This window comes from Pan paniscus, chromosome 15 (assembly GCF_029289425.2).
Source record: "Pan paniscus chromosome 15, NHGRI_mPanPan1-v2.0_pri, whole genome shotgun sequence".
NCBI classification, from domain to species: domain Eukaryota; kingdom Metazoa; phylum Chordata; class Mammalia; order Primates; family Hominidae; genus Pan; species Pan paniscus.
The window spans coordinates 69,634,221-69,655,739 of record NC_073264.2 but is presented as its reverse complement, the minus strand read 5'-3'; the positions used below and the strand labels follow the sequence as shown (position 1 = coordinate 69,655,739).

At 41.8% G+C, this 21,519-nt stretch overlaps 1 protein-coding gene across 5 annotated transcripts in view; it reads right to left on the bottom strand.

Moving 5' to 3' along the window:
- RAD51B (RAD51 paralog B) overlaps window positions 1-21,519 on the bottom strand; it is a 917,968-nt gene that overhangs the window by 189,200 nt on the left and 707,249 nt on the right. The window contains exon 11 of one of the 5 annotated variants that reach the window (XM_063596258.1): window positions 860-16,798. The exons of the other annotated variants lie outside the window; for them this stretch is intronic. Coding sequence (XP_063452328.1) covers window positions 16,731-16,798 — 68 coding nt within the window. The 3' untranslated portion in view covers window positions 860-16,730. Of the gene's footprint in view, window positions 1-859; window positions 16,799-21,519 lie in introns of those variants that run through there. 5 annotated transcript variants of the gene reach the window in all.

The window sequence follows — 21,519 nt, the reverse complement described above, 5'->3', positions numbered from 1 at the left end:
TTTATGCCTATCTTTTTCAAGAACTTGAAGGGGCAAAGTGAAAACAAAAACAAATGATAGCAATAACAACCACTTTTTATGGTCAAAGATGTATTATAGTTGTGGGTGAAGAAAGCATGCCCTGCCTCTCTTTCCAAACTTCACATCATCTGGCCCTACTCTTCAACTCAACCTTCTTCCCTACATGGAATCTTTATTCCAATAATGTCTGTTTCCTTCTCTCGAACACACCATCCAATTCCATTCTTTGCTCTTTGTTGAAATTCTACTCAACCTTGGAGTCCTCACAAGCTGTCATTTCTTCACAAAGTGTCCCTCACTACCCTTAAACCCACCCTCTCTTTCTTTTGGTTGGCTAGAGAGATTCACATTCAATTAGGGTCCCCTTGTGTGTTTCTCTAATTGTTTCAGGTCTCCCCAGATGACTTTCTTTGGGTTGGGGGGTGTCATTATATATTTGCACAGCACCTAGAACCACGCTAAGCCCAGTTTTGCAAATACTTATTGTTTGATGATCCCACTAGTAGTACATGTTACCTAGAGAAATGAGGGAACAAGCTGAGCAATAAATAAGTCTCTCATTTCCACATGAAGAGTAAGATCTTGGGAAGGTGGCAAGTGAATCAAATTGAATAAGGGAGGGCTGAATAAGTCATATGTAATGACTTTCAGGGTTCATGTAAGTGGAGCTTATCTCAATTGTCAAGGATTTGTAGCTAGAAGAGGTCTGATGATCCAACAGTGTTGTGGTGTGGTCTGCAGTAGAGTCCTAGGCTCTTGAACCTTGAACAGGGTGCAAGGAACTCAGACGATCCTATGTTTGCCTCGAGCAGATCATTTGAATTCTCTAGATCCTGTATTTAAAAAAAAAAAAAAAAAAAAAAAAGGAGCAGGGTAGGATTCCCTCATGTCCTGGAGGCATTTGGAAGGGGCTGAGCATGGGCAGCTCTGTCCAGTGGCTTCTCTCTGTCCCTCTATTGCTTTGGTACAGCTGCTCACTGTGGATGCCAGCACAGAAATGCTCTTCTGAGGACACATCCTGCCAGGTTTATAGGCCCTAAAGGAGACACTGACACAGATGACCATCCTAACACTCTCTTACAGCACTGATAAAGAACAGCAAACACAGGAGCCAACAGCAGCCTGGAGGATACGGGACCGTTAGAGGCCACAGTTTAGCATCCTTTCACCCAGATGAGGAAGAAAAGTCCCTCCTTTCTCACCCCTTCCCCAAAATTAAAACAATGAAAATCAGTTCTCATTATCCCGATAATTAAGTCCCATTGAGCCAGCTGACAGCGGCCAAAGAATGATTTTTCTGTGCTGCACTGTGTGGCTGCCCTCCATGGCCCCATTCATGGGCCACTGTGTGCATTCAATCACCCTTAGCTGGGCCGAGCTAATGAAATGCTGGGGCCTTGCCCTGCCCTGACCCTGCTGCTATTTCTATCTGAGCTCAGCATGTCCTTTGCTTGACAGTTGCAACCGAACAAGCAGATTTTTCTCTCCCATCTATGGAGTGTAAAGAGCCTATTTTGGCAGCCTGTGGGGCTGGGGACCCCTCTGGAAACCCAGTGAATGCCCCTGGAGGTTAACGTGCAAAGCTGTTTTCCAGACTGAGAGGCGGGCGGAGGAGGGGGCGGAGTGCTGGCGACTTGGAGGCAAGGAGGCTGTGGCTGGGGGCTTTTCTGGGGCAGAAGGGGAAGATGAACCTGGAAGAAGCATGGGGCCATGAGGTAGGGCTGGCTGATCCATCCTGTTGCAAACCTGAACAAAAGCTCTTTGTCAGTTATCAAAAATCTCCCTCCCTCACTGGGGTCAAAGTGAGAAAATCCATTGCACTGGGTTTCCAGTTCGCATGGCATGGAGAAAGGGGGGATCCCTGTGGAGAGCGACTGCTCTCTTGAAGTTCCTAGCTGTTGTTTTAATGATTTCCCAAGATTCAGAAGTTAGGGAATAAGATGGCAAAATTATAGGCATTTATCCATACTAAAATGTAGGGATTTACACTTAGCTAATGGAGAAAAAAACTTTCTTTGAGGGAAGTTGTAGAAAAGAGGCAAAAACAATGTGTTAAATGTGATGGCATGGTGGCTTTATATAGAAAGGACATATCTAAAGAAGGATGTAAATCAAGGGTGACAAACTCAAATGCCCTCAGGGGCCAGAGAGATCAGAGGTTACCGAAATGAGAGAAGGGAAACAGGTGGGAACTGTGGCCAATTAGAAAACACTGGCCCAGCCCCACCCAGGGCAGGCTGATCCTGCTCAGCCCCAGCTCTTTTTCGCCATACAAGTAGGCAGGCCCATGATTTTCTGTAATTTTAAAAAAGAGAAATCAGAAATCTCTATTCTTATACAAAATCTCCCAATTGTTAGTGTTAGAAACTAATTCAAGATGTAAAAAAGAAAAAAAAAAAAAAAGCGGTGTGCTAGCCAAACAAACTATGTTGGCGTTCTGCAAGCCCACCCCTAACATTTGCAGGGCCTGGAGCAAGAGTACAAATGGAGGCCCCATATCATATGTCTAAATATTTAAAAGTATAAATCAAGCTCACTAACTGTTAAACAAAATATATTCTGTTTGCCTACAATGAAAAAATATGCCTTCCTAAAGACCTGGCAGCCAGGTGTGAGAATTCAGAGTCCTGGGACATCTTGGAGTTGCACACAGATACAGGGCAGCAGAGAAGAGCTGGCTCCTGGCCCCCGGCCCTCCCCTTCTCACCCCAGCTCCAGCCTGCACACCTGTGGGAGTCAAGCTCCGTCTATCCCCTGATTCCTCAAACAGCCTCCCCTTGGCTGTCCCTCTGGCTTAATGTTGCTCACATCAAAGGTGCAGAATGCCCTTAGGAGGACAGACTCAAATGGACTTGGTGACATTTGACAGGACTCTGGGAACCTGGGACCCAGAATGTGAGGTGTCTTGGCTCTTTGGCCCATGGGACTGGAAAGAGCCAGAGTTAGGCTCTTTGAAGCGTGGGGTCCAAGTCAGGGTCCCCTCCTAGCAAGACCTAAGTGTGTTACTGGCCCCAGTTTGAGATCGCTGACTTAAATAAACACCCAGAAATGAAGACATCTTGATGCTCAGCCTGGTTTTTTGACCGCTTAGCTACATGACCTTGGGTAAATCATCATCTTTTCGTGAACCAGTTTCTACATAATTAAAATGGGGACAAAATACCTCTTCTAACCAATTCGTTTGAAAACTAAAATGAGATTACACATGGAAATATTTTAAACTAATAAATAAAGAAATGAAAAGGCCGATTAAGAAAAAAAAACTGCCACAGACACAAATTTTATCAAAGGGAGCATATATGTGAAGGTCTCACTCAAAATATCCCATTAATTGTCTTTTTAATCTCAAGATATGGGCTAAATCTAGAAGAACTAAAACAATAGTACTTTTCATTAAGGGTTTTTCCTCTTTTCCAACAATCCCTTAGGATGGGTCTCCTATCACACTGATCTTAAAAGGATATTGCAGAGGTAAATAAAACAAAAACAAAAATAAAATCTGTTTCAGTGATTCATGGCTCCTTTTTTTTTTTTTTTGAGACGAAATCTTGCTCTGTAGCCCAGGCTGGAGTACAGTGGCGCGATCTCGGCTCACTGCAAGCTCCACCTCCTGGGTTCACGCCACTCTCCTGCCTCAGCCTCCCAAGTAGCTGGGACTACAGGTGCCCGCCACCATGACCAGCTAATTTTTTTGTATTTTTAGTAGAGACGGGGTTTCACCGTGTTAGCCAGGATGGTCTCAATCTCCTGGCCTCGTGATCCGCCCGCCTCGGCCTCCCAAAGTGCTGGGATTACAGGCGTGAGCCACTATGCCTGGCCATGGTTCCTTTTTAAGAGCAACCCCCTTTAACCAACATTAAGGTAGGATCTCTATTCAGGGACATGTGCTATTATTGTGACAGTCATTCTAAAAATTTTTGGTGCCTTTTTTTTTTTTTTTTGAGACAGGACCTCACTCTGTCACCCAGGCTGGAGTGCAGTGGTGCAGTCATGGCTCACTGCAGCTTCTACCTCCCATGCTCAAGTGATCCTCCCACCTCAGCCTCCCGAGTAGCAGGGACTACAGATGCTCACCACCACACCCAGCTAATTTTTTCAATTTTTTTTTTGTAGAGACAGCATCTCTGTTTCCAGGCTGGTCCTAAACTCCTGGGCTCAAGGGATCCTTCCACCTTGGCCTCCCAAAGTGCTGGGATTACAGGCATGAGCCACTGCGACTGGCTGGGTCTCAATTTTTAATGAAAGAAAACCAATAGGAAAAGCAGCAAAAGGGGGGAAAAAGACTATTTAAAAGAGTAAGGAAATACTAAAAAATTTCCACAAGGCTCTAAATCAATAACAAGACTGAACTTTTATTTTTGAAGACTTAAGGAAAATTAACTTCAAGCTGTAGAGGTAGACAGAATTTTACAAAGGATAACTTGAGCTACCAGGAAACATTTATGTGACAGTAAATTTAAGAGTTCCTTCCAAAGAAATAGAGTTTGATAGAGGTAATCATGCAAAAGCATGACTGGGCTGGTACTGAAAGGTATCCTTCCATTTAGACCAATGTAGGGCTCGGAAAGTACAGCTGGAGAAGAAATACAGTTTTACATATTCTTTTCTAAAAAAATTCAATCTGCTTTCTCAAGTTGAAATGTTTTATATATTCTTAAACATCCAGGGAGGGGTTGGGAATGGTGGCTGCCAGGGCACCTAGCACTCATCTCCCTTTCCTAATAACAATCTAATTTCCTTTTGGCGGATTATCTTTTCCCAGTAGGATACAGTCTGTGGATATTGCTGGCAATTAGGAGGTTTTTGACCCAAGTTGGGCCAATCAGATGCTCCCTTCAATGGAAGGTGAATTTTGAACAGAGGGACAAAAAGAATGGAGATGTCAGGAGTTTCATCCCATCCAAGTGGAGTGTCCTGACCAGACCTGTGGGACTCTTGTGAGCCTTGTGTTTCCTGCTTCCTAGTTTCTGGAATTTGCCTGCTTCTTACCCATTTCTAAGACTGCTTCTTCAGCCTTCCCTCAATCCTGTGGGACCCCTATATCCTTCTTTTAAACTCTGGCTTACATTAGCCAGAAGTATTTCTGTTGCATGCACCCAAAGAACCTTAGCACACACAACAGTACCAGTGCACTGTGGGTCCTGATCTCTGGTCCAAACCTCCAAGTGCTCCTAGAGACCTTTCATGTGCCTGACCCTAGTGAGCATGTATCTCACTGAGGGTTAGGAGAGACTTCACACAGAAATAGTGGTACTATCCCAGGCTTCCTCCATCCAGTTACACATACTCATTTTTTTCCTTGGTTTTCCTGAAATGTTGGAATGTTCCTTTACTTTTCCACTTCATAGTATGAGCTGTTCATAAAACAGCCAGCAGAATCCTAGCACTTCGGAGGGTGCTCCCAGATGATTTTTGTAGTTGGAATCTGTATGACAGTGAGTCAGCCTGGTGATCCTAAGGCCTGCTGTAAGCTCGACGTGTCACTATTCAAATGCTTAGAAATTAGGTCCCAATGCACCTGACTGCCCTTAAGAGAAGTCAGTGGAAAAGAGTGGCAGGTTTGCCAGGTGTCGGAATGGGAATATGCAGAAACTAAAAATAACGAAGAAGGGCAATATGTGGGGGTGAGGGGTGGGGGTGGGAAATAAAAAGATCTGGGAACTGACAGTAGAAGGTGCCTTGATCACAATCACAATAGGAGATGAACAAGAGTATAGGACATTAGAGGCAGCAAATGCCCTAGGCTAGCTTTTAGACTAACTTTTGAAATCAGTGTTCATATTTATTGTTTAACTTTTAACCTCAGTCTCCACTAGAGGTCTAGCCTCCTTGGTCTTTTACCATTACCTGGGCTTCTACTTTGAGATTGTTCTGTACATCCACCAACCATGAAAAGGTGAGGTAATTTGGAATTTAAGAATACAGAGGCTCCAGAACCAAACCAGAGCTAGAGTGTGTTTGAACTTTGGCTCTACAACTTGCTAGTCCCATGAACTTAGGCAAGCTACTTAACCTTTCTGTGCCTCAATGTTCTCATCTATAAAATGGGGGGAGTAATAATAATAATAATAACAATAATAGTATATATAAAGCACTTACTAGTACCCTTGGCACATTAGTGCTCAATAAATAGCTACTATTAATCAATCAATCAACAAATATGTATTGAGCATCCACAATGTTCCAGGCACTGTTTTAGTCCTTGGGACAGATCAATGAACAAAATAGGCAAAGATTCTCTACCCTTGTGGAATTTACAATCTAGTGGGGGTGGGAGCGGGAGGACAGATGATAAGGTATGTTGGTACTGCTATTAATATCTGACCCAATATCCACCCACTCCACTCAGCTTTCTGGAAATCCTCTAAATCTTTATCTTCTTCTTTGAACATTCTGTTCATCTTCGCGCCTTCACCGAAACCTGATTGGCCCTGAGGATGTGGTTTTTCCCCATAGCACCCAAAAGTGTGGTTGTTTTTTATCTCACTGTCCCATATCCCAGAGCCTGTAGATAGGGAAATGGGCTTCCTTGCTTTCCACTGCTACTTCCAAACCCTTTCTCCTCCTTTATCCTTTAAAAACCACAGCTATTTGGATGCTCATTCCTTCACATTATATAACCCTTCTCCCACTGAATTGCTGTCATCAATAACCTATTATTCATTTATTAAACACCTGAGCATATAACCCCTTCCTTTCACCCCTATTTTTGTCATCGTTCTTGGTGACTTTAACATCCTTGGTCTCTGAGTTCCTGACTTTCTCACTTCCAATGATCTATTCTTCCACTTTCTTCAGCTACATTAAAATGGCCATAGCCTAGCCTTGTCATCACCACTTTTCAAGTCTAGATTTCAATTGTTATACGCCGACCACCATTTTCATCCTTCCAGCCAACCTTCTGTAGTATTTCTACTCCAATAATTTTTTGACCAATCAGTTAAGCTCACTTGCTTGTCTGTTTTTATTGTTTGTTTTGTTTTGCTTTGTTTTGTTCTATTTATCACCTCCTCGCATGTCCTTGTTTTCTCTTTACCCATGATCAATTCCATGGGCCACTGTTATAAACACTGCCTTACACGCCTTTGCCCCTCTCTCCTCGTGCCAAACTCTCCTAGAAAAATCTTCAAATTTGGTTAAACCCAGCTACTGGCTTAGGCTGAAACAGTCCTGAAGCAATTTAAGATTAATGGAGAAAGTAATTCCACTGAGTTGACTGATTACACTTTAAATCTATGACTGCAGTCCTCAAATGAGTACTCAACATTGCTCAGAAAGGCTACATTTTTTTTCCATAGTAAAGTTTATTTTAACTTTTCTGAGGTCACTATTTATCTCTTCTCCCCTCAGACCTCCAATGATCATCCCCTCTCAACTGATGATCTCAATTTATGTCTTACTGAGAAAACAGAAATAATCAGACAGAAACTCCCTCATCCCTCCACTGTGACATCTGTACAACTACTGGCATAGGAATTGTCTTCCTTCTCATTACAATGGAAGAAGTAGCTCTGTTTCTCTTAAAGGCAAACACCTCTACTTGTGCTTTGCATCCCATCCTCTCTTGATGTCTCCAGGACTTATTCCTAAGTCATCCACCTCTATTTTCTGCACAATCAACTTCTTTCACTCTACTGGATTATTCTCAACAGCAAACAAAGTGCTCAGGAATCTCCCATCTTTAAAAATCCTACTTTGATACATTCCCCTCCAGCTACAATCTCAGTCTCTGTCTCCCTTCCAATTAGTTTTACCTAGTGCCTAGAAAATGCTGTTGACTTTTGTATATGGATGTTGTATTCAGCAAACTCAATGAAATCTCTTATTATTTATAATAATTTTCCTATACAATGGATTTTCTGTGTAAATAATCATATTATCTTTAAAGAAAGATAGGTTTGTCTGTTTTCTTTTCAATTCTTATACCTCATTTCTCTTTCTTTTCTCATTGCACTGGTAGGACTTCCAGAATGATATTGAATAATAAGGGTGATAGTAGGTATCATCTTTCTTCTGAAGTTTTATCATTGAGTGTGTTGTCTATAAAGGTATTGGTTATATGTTCTTTATCAAGTTAAGGAAGTTCCTGCCTATTCTTACTTTGCTAAGAGTTTATGTAATAAAGGGACTTTGAATTCTAGAAAATAATTTTTTTCTGCATCTATATTAAGACATGTCATCTCTGTTAATATTTTATTTAGAAAAATTTCATCTATGTTTATAATGGATTAGTCTGTTCTTGTATTCTTAGGTTTGGTATCAAGTGCCTAATAAGATGAGTCACTTTCCCTTTTCTTCTACACTCTCAAACAGTTTGTGTAACATAAGGGTTAGCTGTTCTTGATAGGTTGGCCAAACATCCCAGAAATCCACCTATGCCCAATGTCTTTTGGGTAGAAGGCTCTGATTTGTGGTAGCAATTCATTTCCTACATGGGTTATTGGTTGATTTGGATTTTCTAATTAATTATTCTTGATTCAACTTTCAAAATTTACTTTTCTAAAAAAATCATTAACTTCCTCTACTAGTATTAAGTTGTTCATAGATTTGCTCATTCTATTTTTTATGATTTTTTCATTCCAATTGTATCTATCATTATAAATTATGTTCTCTTTTTAATTCTTAATATTATTTATTGCATTTTCTTTTTTTCTGGAGCAGCCCTGCTAGGGTTTTATCTATTTTACTAGTAATTTTGAATAATCAACTTCTGGATTTGTTCATTCTTTTGTTGTTGTTTCTTTTCCGTTAATTTCTGATAGTTTTATTTTGTTCTGCTTTTTTCAGGCTTAATCTATTGTTTTCCTTGCTTCTAGATTTAAACACATCTTTTATTGAGTTTTAAAAATCAGATTCCACTGTGGTCAGAAAATATCTCTGTAAGTTATCAATTCTTACAAATTTGTTGAGACCTTCCTTTGTGTGGCCTGTTATGTCAATTTATGTAAATGTTCAACATATTGTCAAAAAAGAACATATATTCTCTATTGTTGGACTTTGGTTTTTATTTGTTTTTGAGATAGGGTCTCTCTCTGTCACCCAGGTTGGAGGGCAGTGGCATGTCACCTTGTCTTACTGCAGCTTCAACCTCCCAGGCTCAAGCAATTCTCCCTCCTCAGCCTCCAGAGTAGTCACCACATCTGGCTAATTTCTAAATTATTTTTCGTAGTGACAGGGTCTTCCTATCTCGTCTAGGCTGGTCTCAAACTCCTGAACTCAAGTGATTCTCCTGCCTTGGCCTCCCAAAGTGCTAGGATTATAAGTGTGAGCCACCATGCCTGGCCTATTGTTGGATTTCGAGTAAAGGATATATCAGTTTGTGGTTACATCTTTTATGTTTTTAATAAATTTCTGTAAAAATAAATTTAAATTTACCACAATTTTACATTTTTACATTTTCTTAGTTTTTGCTTTACATGTTTTGAATTTCAAGGTTATGTTTTTAGGGGCATATAGGTTCATGAATATTATCTTTTCTTATATCATTATATATCTCTCTATCCCTATTAATATATATTTCCCTAGATTCCATTTGCCTTACTGTGACACCACCCACCTTTCTTTTGGTTAGCATTTTGTGGTATGTCTTTTGTCATCTCTTTATTTGTGTGGTTTGGCCTAAGTGGGTCTTTTGAAAATAGCTTATAACTGAATACTTTAAAAATTCTAATCTGATATTCTCCAATTTTTAATAGACACATTTAATCAGCTTACATTTATTGTAGTTACCATCATATTTGACTGACTTCTTCCATTTTATTTAGTTTTCTATTTATTTTCTTTCTTTCTTATCTTCTCTCAGGTTTTTTTCTTCTTTCCTGTCTTCTTTCATTTTTTTTTTTTTTTGTCTTTCCTGTCTTCTCTTAGGTTGGTGAGATTTTCTATATTCTGCTTTCTCCTTTGTTGGTTTAGAACCTATAGATTGATGTTCTTTTCTATTCATAATTACCCTAAAGTTTTACCATACACATTTAATTATATATGTTTCAAAGTCTAAAATTTTCAATATCTTATCCTCCTCCCTGAACAAGGCAAGACTCTTAGCACACTTTACCCAGTAAATACTCTTTCTACTAACATATTATCTCAACATATTACTTTTTTATTTAACTTTTATTTTAAACTCTAGATTTAGTTATTTTATAGTCAGTTGAAGTAAGTCTATTTTAACTTATTTATTTCTGTGTCCACTATAGTTTCTTGATTTCTATGTCCTGCCTTGAAACTGAGTTTTTCTTGATATAATACATCTTTTAATGGTTCTTTCAGTGAAGACTCAAGACTGATATAAACTTCATTTAAAAAAAAAATCCTAAAACTGCCTTTCTTTTAAATCGGCTCTTGAAAGCTAGTTTAGCTAGGTATAAAACTCTGGCTTTACAAGTGATTTTTTTCCCCTTTCAGATATTTGAAGATACTACTCCACTGTCTGCTGGAATCTATTGTTAGTAAGATGTCTATTATCAATGCAGCTATCATTCCTTTATAAATAACTCTCTTTTCTCCCTGGTAACTTTGTTTTTTTCTTTCTTTATCTCTTTTTTTTTTTTTTTTTTTTTTTGAGACAGGGTCTTTCTCTGTTGCCCAGGCTGGAGTGTAGTAGCACAATCATGGCTCACTGTAGCCTTGACCTTCTGGGCTCCAGCAATCCTCCCATATCAGCCCTCGAAGAAGCTGGGACTATAGGTGCATGCCATTATGACTGGCATTTTTTTAAAAATTTTTTGTAGAGATGGGGTCTCGCCATGTTGCCCAGGCTAGTCTTGAACTCCTGGGCTCAAGAGATCCTCCTGCCTCTGCCTCCCAAAGTGCTGAGGTTACAAGTGTGAGCCACTGTGCCCAGCCACAACTTTTAATACTATCATTTTTATCCTTGAGGTAGATAGGTTTACTATCTCATATGTATGTATAAAAATTGGAGCTTCTCAGTATATCTTCATGCCCTTAACTCTGACTTGCGCTACGTTTTGGTGGCTTCTTAAATACTATCTTCCTATTCACTAATTTTCTCTTCATCTATTTCATGTCTAGAATTTATCCTATCTGTGAATTTTATCTTTTTAATTCATTCTTTTTCATATTTGCCAATTCTTATTTCTGCCTGCTTTATTTCACAATATCCTTTTTAAAGTAGATGTTATTTCTCTTTGAGTATTTAGACAAATTTAGTTTAAAGTTTTAGTCAGATTGTTCCATTATTTTAATTTCTTTTGGACAAGATTAGATAACAAATGTTGATTTTGTTGACTGGTTTTCTTAGTGTTGAATATTTTTGCTTCGATACTAATTTTGAGAGTAAGGTCTTCTTTCTTCTTTCTCCTCATTTTCTTCTATCCTAGAGATTTTGTAGAGGTCTCTGGTTCGGAATCAAGTGATGATTTAAGATCTTTCCCAGCTATGGTGTTAGTGATCTCTCCCTTAGTAGTGAAAGCATCCTAGCTTCTGGTTGCTGGGCTGTGATTATTTCTCCTGCCTCCATAGACCTACAGTTTCCTATAAGAAATAGTCTCAGATATATCATCAGCAGCTGTTTTTCAACGTTCTTTCCTAGTAAGCTCCACCTTACAGATGACCTGAGGTCAAGAGTTCAAGACCAGCCTGGCCAACATGGCAAAACCCTGTCTCTACCAAAAAATACAAAAATTAGCCTGGCGTGGTGTCACGCGCCTGTAGTCCCAGCTGCTGGGGAGGCTGATGTGGGAGAATTGCCTGAACCTAGGAGGAGGAAGTTGCAGTGAGCCAAGATTGTGCCACTGCACTCCAGCCTGGGTGACAGAGTGAGATCCTGTCTCAAAAACAAAGAAAAAAAGAAAGCCCCACTTCAGTGTTTCATTTTTAGAAGTGAGTCTAACCCCAGTAATCCACTGCACTTGAAGCAATTTTAGTCCCTCTCATTCCACAGGAGCCTCTAGCTGTGCTTCTGGATTTAGAACTCAGTCAACCTGTGGCTTCAGCCTGGTTCACCATTTCAACATAACCCACCTAGAGAAAGAAAACCTGTATTTGATGAAACAGAATAGGGTTGTGAATTCCTTGGAGTTGGACGGACCAGGGTTTCTTCTGCAGACTTATCACTTACTAACTGAGAGACTGGGAGCAAGTTATCTAACTTGTTTGATTCTTAGTTTTCTTATTCTTCAGCTAGAAATGATAATACCTACCTCACAAAATTAATGAAATAACATTTAAAACTGTGCCTGACACCCAACAGATGCTCACAGGACATACTAGAATAAGTATTAAGTAACCCATTTTAAAAGGTAAATAATTAGTTCTGAACAAATCTATATTTGCCAGGATTTTTTTCCCCACTAAATATGGACCTTGACTCAGAGCTTTCTCTTTCTTGCTCTTCATGCCACCCTCCTGACATTTACTGGTCAAGATGTTTAGTAATATGAATTTTAACAGGCTGATCATGGGTTTTTACAAGAGATCAGATAAAACTTAATTTATTTATACTTTATGATTTATGTCCAACTTTTAAAGTGTACTTGAGGTAGTTTACAATGAAAGTCACATATGCAATAAGTTGGTTGAATAATAAAGGGAAAATTAAACCATAGAGGAAGAAGGGAAAATAATTATGCCCAAAATCTGAGTTAATTATTACTGTAATTGAGTATTAAATTTGTTTAAGGCTTCCTGGCAGCAAAAGGCAAAGAAAGAGGAAATATGATGAATGACATCATTCTCAATGGCTGAAGTTTTTCTATGAAACAGTGTAGCAAGGTTATGATGGGCTAGAAACCATGCAGGGATTATGCTCCATTCAGGATGTATGGTACGGAAGACTGGAAGGAATTCTTTACTGGTTGGTGCCAGCCTTTTCTCATGGCTTTAGCAACAGGTTGGACGACTGTGGTTTTAGATGGCTTAGTGCAATCTGACTGGAGCCCACAAACTGAGATGGAAGAATTTTTAAAAAAATAATGTTTTAATGTTTTTCAGTATTAAAAAATACACATTTACTAAAGAAAATTTGGAAAATTCGAAAGAGTATAAAGAAGAAAACACAAATATCCTTACAATTCCACTGCTCAGAAATAATCATTGTTAATATTTAGTAAACTTCCTTCCAGGCTTCTTTCTATGCATACTTTATGAGCTGACTTGTTGCAGTTCTTTCTGGCTCAATGATTCTACAAATTAGGTGGCCTTTGGCCCAAGTGGTTGTTGTGTTTAATAATAAAAATAGCTACTGCTCATATATTGTACATCTGATGTGCTCCAGACATTCTATTGGTGCATTATGTAGTCCCAGTCCTTCCAAGACCAACAGGCACAAGGAAGTTTTCCTATTTGCAGAGAGGTTATGTAATTTGTCTAAATCACATGGAGTGAAAGGAGCAGCAAAACACAAATCTGGGTGTGTCTGCACAGCATATTCTCTTTCTCCTACAATGTGCTACTTCTCTGAGACCCAGGGGTGCCCCTGATCCCTGCCACTTTGTTGTGACTCCTGGAAGTGGGAGTGCCAGAGTCTGACATCAGCTCAGTTGGTTCATGGGCCTCAAATGGCCAGCCCAGAAAACAGAAGGAGCTTGCTCCTCCCCTACTCTCTCTTTCCTTTTGTCCCCTTCCCCCACATTCCAGAGGTCAAGAAGCTAAACTGTCTAGGCTCCCAGGTTAGTTTAGGCAGCTGTTCAGATGGCTTTTACTTTGATAAAATACTGTAATTCAAACCTCTTTCATGGGGATAAGGTTAAGAAAAAGTCAAGAAACTCAGTTCCATTGTTTTCAGTCCCAACAATACCAAAGAGCATGTAGGCTTTTTAGTTTTGTTTTGTTTTGGTCATCGTTATTATTGGGCTTTATAATTGAAACTTAGTGCGGATGTAACTTTCTTCTTTCCTGAGCTCCCCGTTCTGCCCAGAAACTTCTCTCTTGGGCAAGTCACAGACCAAAGAGTCTTGCAGCAGTCCCAAGCAGCCGCTAAGAGTCACAGATTCAGGCCGCACTGTTGTCAGGGCAGGCTGGCCGCCACACCCAGAAGGGGAAGCCTGTTGTGAGTGGCCTCTGTCCAAAGCAAAAAGTGTCCCGTGTGCCAGGGGCCACTCCTGGCTGAAAATGAACTAGTTTTCTCCTCTCTCCTTTACCACTTTCGGGGACCTAAGAACTGAATCCAGAAGAACCAAGCGGCCTGAATGTCAGAGGCTCTTGGTGGGCCATGCAGTGGGCTGAGATCCTCTGAGCAGAGGTCTTCCATGCAGAGTGGTCTGCAGCAGTCTAGATGAATCAGGCTGGGTTGCCAGTGGGCGTGAGTCAGCAATAAGATGCCCTCTCCCCACTACACTTGCATAACTCTAAACACAGGCTTTGTCTTCCCTAACAATCACTCATCTGGCTGTGACACACTGGAGCCTGCTTCCTGGAGGACATGTTCATGGGAAAAATATTTTAAAAGAGGGTGTCCACACCTGAGCTTCAGCACTGTGTGCAACGGTAATTCATCTCAGTTGCTGGAAGTATAATACGGTCACATGTCGCTTAACGACACGTTCTGAGAAATATATCATTAGGTGGGTTTGTTGCTGTGGAAACATCGTCCAGTATACTTACACAACCTAGATGGTATAGTCTACTACACACCTAGGCTATACAGTCCTATATGTGGTCAGTTGTTGACCAAAACATTGCTATGTGGCACATGACTATATGTGGCAAACCACGAACAAGCTGGTTTTCCAAATGACTTGCCTCAAGATTTGGGACCCATTTAATAATAACAACGATAGAAACAACAGCAACAACAACAATGAACATTTTTATAGCACTGAACATGACTCAGACAGTTCACTAAGCACTTGACATATATTAACTCATGTATTTCCCCCATTTTACAGATAAGAAAACTGAGGCGCTATGATGGTAACCAACTTTCCCAATGTCACAGAGGTAGTAAGAACCTGAACCAGAGCCCCAGGAATTCCAATTTCTTAACCCAGCTCAGGAGTTTGACTTGGATGTTCATGTGATGGAATGGTGGAGGACGGAAGAAAATTGTAAATCACAAGTATTTCCCAGTTGATAACTTCTCAAACCCAAGAATGGCTCAGGTTGGCTCCCGGCACTTGGCATGTCATGGTTCTATCATGCTAATTCCATATGCCGGAGCTCATAGAAGTTGTGGCTGGCTATCTGGAAGGGGAGAAAAATCCCCCAGACCCTGTGCTGGCTGGAAGTGTTCGGCATTTGGGGCGAGTGTGGGTGTGAAAAGCAGCTTGTTGTAATGCTCTAGGATGTCTGGACCACACTAAGGAGAGGCCCTGGCAACACTGCTAAGAAATGGAACATCACTCGTCAAGAAGAGACCCCATTGCAGGGAAACTCTGATGGCTGAAGTGCTCATATGCAGGTGGGGCTTAGCCAGGAGAACCATGAGAATTCCCAGATGGTCAGTGGGAAGGATGCTAAGGTGACCACCATGATTTTCACTTCCCAGCTCATGGGACAATGTCCTCCAGGTCCTATGACCTGGGGGTTGAAAACCCGGATAACTTTGAATTACTTTCTTATTGCTGTTGTAAAAGTTACCACTAATGGAATGGCTTAAAGCAAGGAAAATTTATCTTATAATTCTGGAGGCCAAAAGTCTGACACGGGTCTCACTGGGCTAAAATTAAGACATCTGGAAGGCGATGTTCTTTTCTAGAGGCTCTAGAGGAACATCCATTTGCTTGCCTTTTCCAGCTTCTAGAGGTGGCCCTCAGTCCTCGGCTTATGGCCCCTTCCATCTCCAAAGCTGATAATGGCCCATTGAGTCTTTCTTACATCGCTTTGCTGACATTGAGTTTTCTGCCTCTCTCTTCCACATATTGGGACCCTTGTGATTATGCTTGGCCAAGGACAAGCTTTCTATCCCAAAGCCAACTGATTAGCACCTTTTTTGCTTCCTTAATTCTCCCTCACCATGTAACATATGCACAGGTTCAAAGGATCAGGACTTGGACGTCTTTGGGAGGCCATTACTCTGCCTATCACAGGCCACAGATGGAAAGGGTGGAAACCCCTATCATGAACATTCTTGGCCCAGTTGAGGGCCTGCTAAGCAGCTGGTGGTCTCTGCCACATGCTGGAGAGAAATCGCTGGAGACCTGCCTCAGAGAAAACACTGGAAATCACATAAATGGTTTTTAAAGAACTACAGATACGTCCATCTTCTTGAGTCAAAAAACTCATTTCTGCTCCCTGTCAGACCTAAAAAAGAACCATCCTGTGGGGTCAAATCATTGACACAGGCAGCCTGGAATCCTTCTGAACAGCGACTACAAGGGACAGTTTGTAGGAGAACGTGAGTTAACTCAGTTCTAAAATCTCAGAAGAACGCATCCAGAACATTCTTTCATCATGCATCTCGGATCTGTTAGGCACAACTTCAAAGCCAGCTCGAGCCTGTGGGTGTGTTTAGCCTGTGTGTGTCCCAGGGCAGCAGCGCAGAACTCACAATGTGCTTCTATTTCTTGGTCTTGAACCAACCCGTCAGGAGTGTGGAGGAGTAAGGGCCCTAATTTCAAGCCAGTCAGGGTTTACTCTGTCCATAGATTTATCTTTCATACTCTTCTCTGGCCATCTCTCAGTTTTAGTCTGTCCAGCCTGAAATGGTTTACTTTTTAAATTTTGTGCATGTTTTTATCTTTTTTATTTTTAAACTTTTGACATGTGTAGCTCATTTGAGGATCATGACAGCAGCTCTCTCTGTCGGTCGGTCAGGAGCAGTGCAGATGCCACGTGTGCCCTTGGGAAGGTGGCTTGACCTCTGTCTCAATGTCCTTGTCTGCAATATAAGGATAATTACAGCACCTGCCACCGAGGGATGACGTAAGGAGTGAGTGAACCATGCAAAGCCCTTAGAACAGTGTCTGGTACTTGGTAAAGCTGTGATACACCATAGCTGTTATTATTATCAAAAGATTAAATAAGACACAAACCTCTTTTACTGTCACAGAACTGGCCATTTTGATGCCACCAGACCATTGATATTCACTCCATTTTGAGCACGACAGACACATTCCTAAGCAATATGCTTCTTTGTTTTGCTTTATAGGAATACATTTGACCCTCGAACAACATGGACTTGAACTGCCTGGGTCTACTTATATGTAGGTTTTTGTTTTTTCAACCAAACACAGATAGAAAATACAGCACTTGCAAGATACAAAACCTTTGTGTATGGAGGACAACTTTCCCTATACTAAGGGGCAGTCCCCCACATACACCAAGAGGCATTCCTACAAATGCTTTTTCTTGTAGTGGAGGGTAGACATCAAAGCCCACTGTTGAGGGGGTAAATGATAGGCAGATGGAAAGCCGGGCACTTATGCCAGGGCCAAGAGAAAGCTCCTCTATCCAGTTTGGGTTAGGGATGTAAATAAGGCATAGTGGGTTCTCTCAGGGCTCTTTGGTGCTGGCTGTCTTCCTGATTCTCACCCAAACTCAAAAGGGAACCTCCCAGACAGTGCTACGTTGCCTTCACAGTGAATCAAATCCTGTTAATCCAAAAGGCCACCCCAGACATCACGAACAGATCTTGGCCAAGTCCATTCTAATCCAGCTTCAACCCCACCATGCCCCAACTCCACTTTCCACTCTGCGCCTTGTGGCAGTGTTGAATGTCAGGGAACTCTCCTTGGGGACTGTAAAAAAGCCCTCAGGCTTCCCATCCCAGGGCAGGGCCACTTGCTGTCCTCTGCCCTCATGCCTGGTATCCGCTTTCTACTCTCATCACAGCCTGCCTCTGAATGGCCAGCTTCTACCACCAAGCCTGGAAGAACTTCAGGGACCAAGAACCTTAACTCCAAATGGAACACAGGCCATAAAAATTCCTCAAATATGTACACCAAAACAAAAGGGTCCCCGGGGATTCACTTTATCTTACCAAGTTTCAGCTGAAGGGGAAGCATTCTAATGGCAAGTAAGAAAAGCTGTCAGAGAACTGTTTTGTTCAACATCAAATGCATTCCAGGCCTTATTTAATCAGGGCGCCCTCTTCACAGCTGATGCAGAGGTTGTTCCTGCAAATTGTTCCTGAGTCAGGGAGAGGGGCCTTGATTTTCAAGGCAAAATAATGTTCTTTTGGCACAGGCAAAGTTGGTTGGCAGCTGGAGGTTTGGGGTGGCCTCTGACCCTCTCCCACAGTTCCTCCCAAGTCCCACTGCACAAAACTAAGCCACCCTCAAATCCCAGGCTCTAATTGGCTCTTTGGTTTGTTTTGCTTTTCTCTTCTATCCAGAGCTTCAAAAGGCACTTCGATAATTGTTTGAGGCATGAAAAAGGCAGGTTTCAGCTTTCCTAACTGGAATGGAGGTAATTACTGTCTTCCACACACGAGCCGGTACATGCTTGAAATCAGATGGCTCTGGGTTGTTTTAGAAAGTGTAGCTGGGCCTCTGAGCCAGGAGAGGGAGGATTATGGAGCCTTCCAGCGGCTCCATTCCAGAGAGGGAGGAATTCAGACATCCCAGAAACGGTGAGGGAAACTTCCATATTTTTTTTGCAGTCTCTTCAATTCTGCCCAAGAGATTTGGCCTGAAAGGATTGTGCCTTCAACCTCATCCTGGAAATTCAGGTAGCATTTTTCGGTTTTCTCTCTCAGGAGACAGAAGCTGACACCCCACATGACTCCCATCTTGTCTGTAATCAGCAACCAGGGCTTTGACCTGCGCTGTCCTCCTTTCCAGCAGCAGAAAGGGGTCAAACTGAGCCAGGTCTAGTAAGAGCTACCTCAGAGAACCAGAACACGGATTTGCTTTTGTTCTCTCAGGACAGCAAACCCAAGGGGGGGCAGACTCAGGCTCACATCCCACTCACGCGGCCCTGACTGTGGACTGGGAGCAAGACCCTGCTTCAAATTTCAGCCTGCCAGCTGTGTGTCCACAGGCAGCTAACAAACATCTCTCATCCAGCCACAGCCTCACCCAGAGAAGAGTAACCGACCCAACCTTATAGCGTTGCTGTGAAGTCAGTTAACATAGGGCTGAAGTTTGCTGTGAAGTCACAGCAACCCTATGTTATGGTTAGCTTCATTTAACATAGGGTTAATGTAGGTTTAATATGAGGGGCTAACAATTACATATAAATGTTAGCTACTGTAATTGTCAGATGCATGGCCACTGGTGCCAAAGGAACCACTCTGAAAATTCTGGAGGTTTTCAAGACTCTGGGGATTCAGAAATGGAGGAAGAAAAGAAGCTGCTGCAGGAACAGTGCAGGGAAGCTAGAAGGGAACAGGGTGGCAGCCCCAGCTCAAAAGGTCTTCCCTCTCAAGGGCACCACCTGAAACGTATAAGGTTGCCTGAAATTCCACAGATTAGACATTTAGTTTTGCTTCTTTACAACAAAATATCTCAAAGAGAACTGGCTGGTTAAACATTATTCATACATCTGTGTGAACTGGTTTATTTGCTCTCTTCCTAATACCTACACACTTAGAAGCTCCAGGGAGCAAAGAGCTTGGGTCTGAGTTAGGGACTAGGAAAGGAACAGAAAGTAATAACTTAGAGTCATGAAGCACTGTCCAAGACATGGCCAGCTGTTCAGACTCTGAGAGCCCCAGTTCAATTCACTGGCTGGCCTGCAGACAGCCTGCCTGGCTCATGAGAAGGGAGGAGTGGGGAGTCAGGTGTGTCCTGGAGGTCCTGAGGTGCTTTTCTGATGTTGGTACTTTCACGTTGCCCACTCATAAAATACCCTTTGTAAATGGCTTCTGGGACTCCCTCCTCTCTGGGAGTGCCTCCTTCGTGAGCTCTGCATATGGGTGGCCCAGAGAGCAGGCCCCAGCTGTTGCCTCTCCTCAGACATTCCATCCCTATGACCTCATCCAGGTGCGGGCTTGAGTCACCACTCCACTACAGACTCTCTTGATTTGGATATTCAGTTGCCTACTTGACATCTCCCTTTCAAGTACCTCAAACAGAACGCTCCATGTGCCCTTACCCCTACCCCCTGACACCCAAAACAATCCAAACAAAAACTCCATCAGCCTGGTCTCCATGGACATGTTCTTGATGCAGTCAACCTTTCAGGACTATTGACGTTTCTCTTTGTACCTTGTACTTTTCTTTCACAGCCCTTAGGACAATGTATAATCACTTATTTATTTTCATATTGACTTGTGTAATACCTGTTTCCCAATAGACTGTAAAATTCATGAGAATGAGACCAGGTGGTTTGTCTCCTGTTCTTCCCCACACCCTAACTGGCACACAGTAGGTCCTCACTATGTATTTGTTGAATGGATAGTATTAAAGTGAAGATGGGTCCTAGGATGAGGAAGAGTTTCTGGGCACAAAGAAAGGCCATGAAACCTGGCAAAAAATACATATGAGCTCATATCTTGTTTTCCTGAGGAGCTATTTGGTTTCTTCCTCCTCCCATTTGATGAAGTTATATGTTTAATTAAAGCCCTGAACAGTTAGAACAAATGTATAGGAAATGATCACATGATCATGAACTTAGCAAACTGCTACAAGCTTAATTGTCTAATATGGGGAGTGCCTAAATGATATGTATCAATATGGTTGACTCTCAATTATCCATTCCAGTGGATAATCTAATAGCCAGTAATCTAATAGTTCATAATTTACTTGCCTATAATCCCATAAGTTTTACATGTGGCTTTGGATTATGTTTTGGAATTTGCATCAGGGTATGGGGGCTCTGATGGTTTAGGAATTCACAGTACTTTGAGCATATATGTCCTATGTCACTACCCCAGTTGCCCATTAAGGATTCCTCTGGGTTCCAACTGCATGTGGAAAAAATACTGCATTGTGCTTGGGAGGAAAGTGCATTGGTCTTTTTTTGTTTGTTTGTTTGTTTTGTTTTGGCTGTAAAAATTGGGGTCGAAACCCCAGCTCTTGCATTTACTAACTAGCTCTGTTTTCACACTACCTGTCCCCGTCTAAACCACTCCCTCAGGCAGGTGCAAAACAAGGCGAAAGCAGAGTTAAGCTCCTTATGAACTTTCTGTTTTACATCTAGGCAAAGAAACGTTCTCTCTTCTCCTTTTTTTCTCTTTTTCTTTCTGCCTTAAAAGACCTTCTCTTCCAGCTCAGTGGGATGAAGTCAACAAGGTCTTTGCTTTACAAAATCATGCCTGATTGGGAAAGATCCTGAAAATGTCTAGACAAATCTGAAAGAAAAATGCTGTCCTGGGCAATCTAATACGGAAAACTGACTCTGGGCTTTCCCTGGGCTCCACTGGCCCCACCAATGGTGCAAATGATGGTGACTTTCTCCACGTTGTACATACATCTGGGCATTTGCTCATGCTGTCTTTGTCTTGGGTCAAAGTCTCAAGTTGGAAAATGGATTCATCCTGAGATCCAAGGCAGAACCAGTCGTGTTGTCAGTGGGTAGCTGAGACCCCAAAATTCCCACCTCTTTTCCTGTCATGAAGTTTCTATCTCGAGAGAAAACAGCTGTCCATTCTTAGGCCAACTGGGACTGAAGCCAGCTGTTCCTTCCAGATGCCAAGAGTCAGATGCACGCCCACTC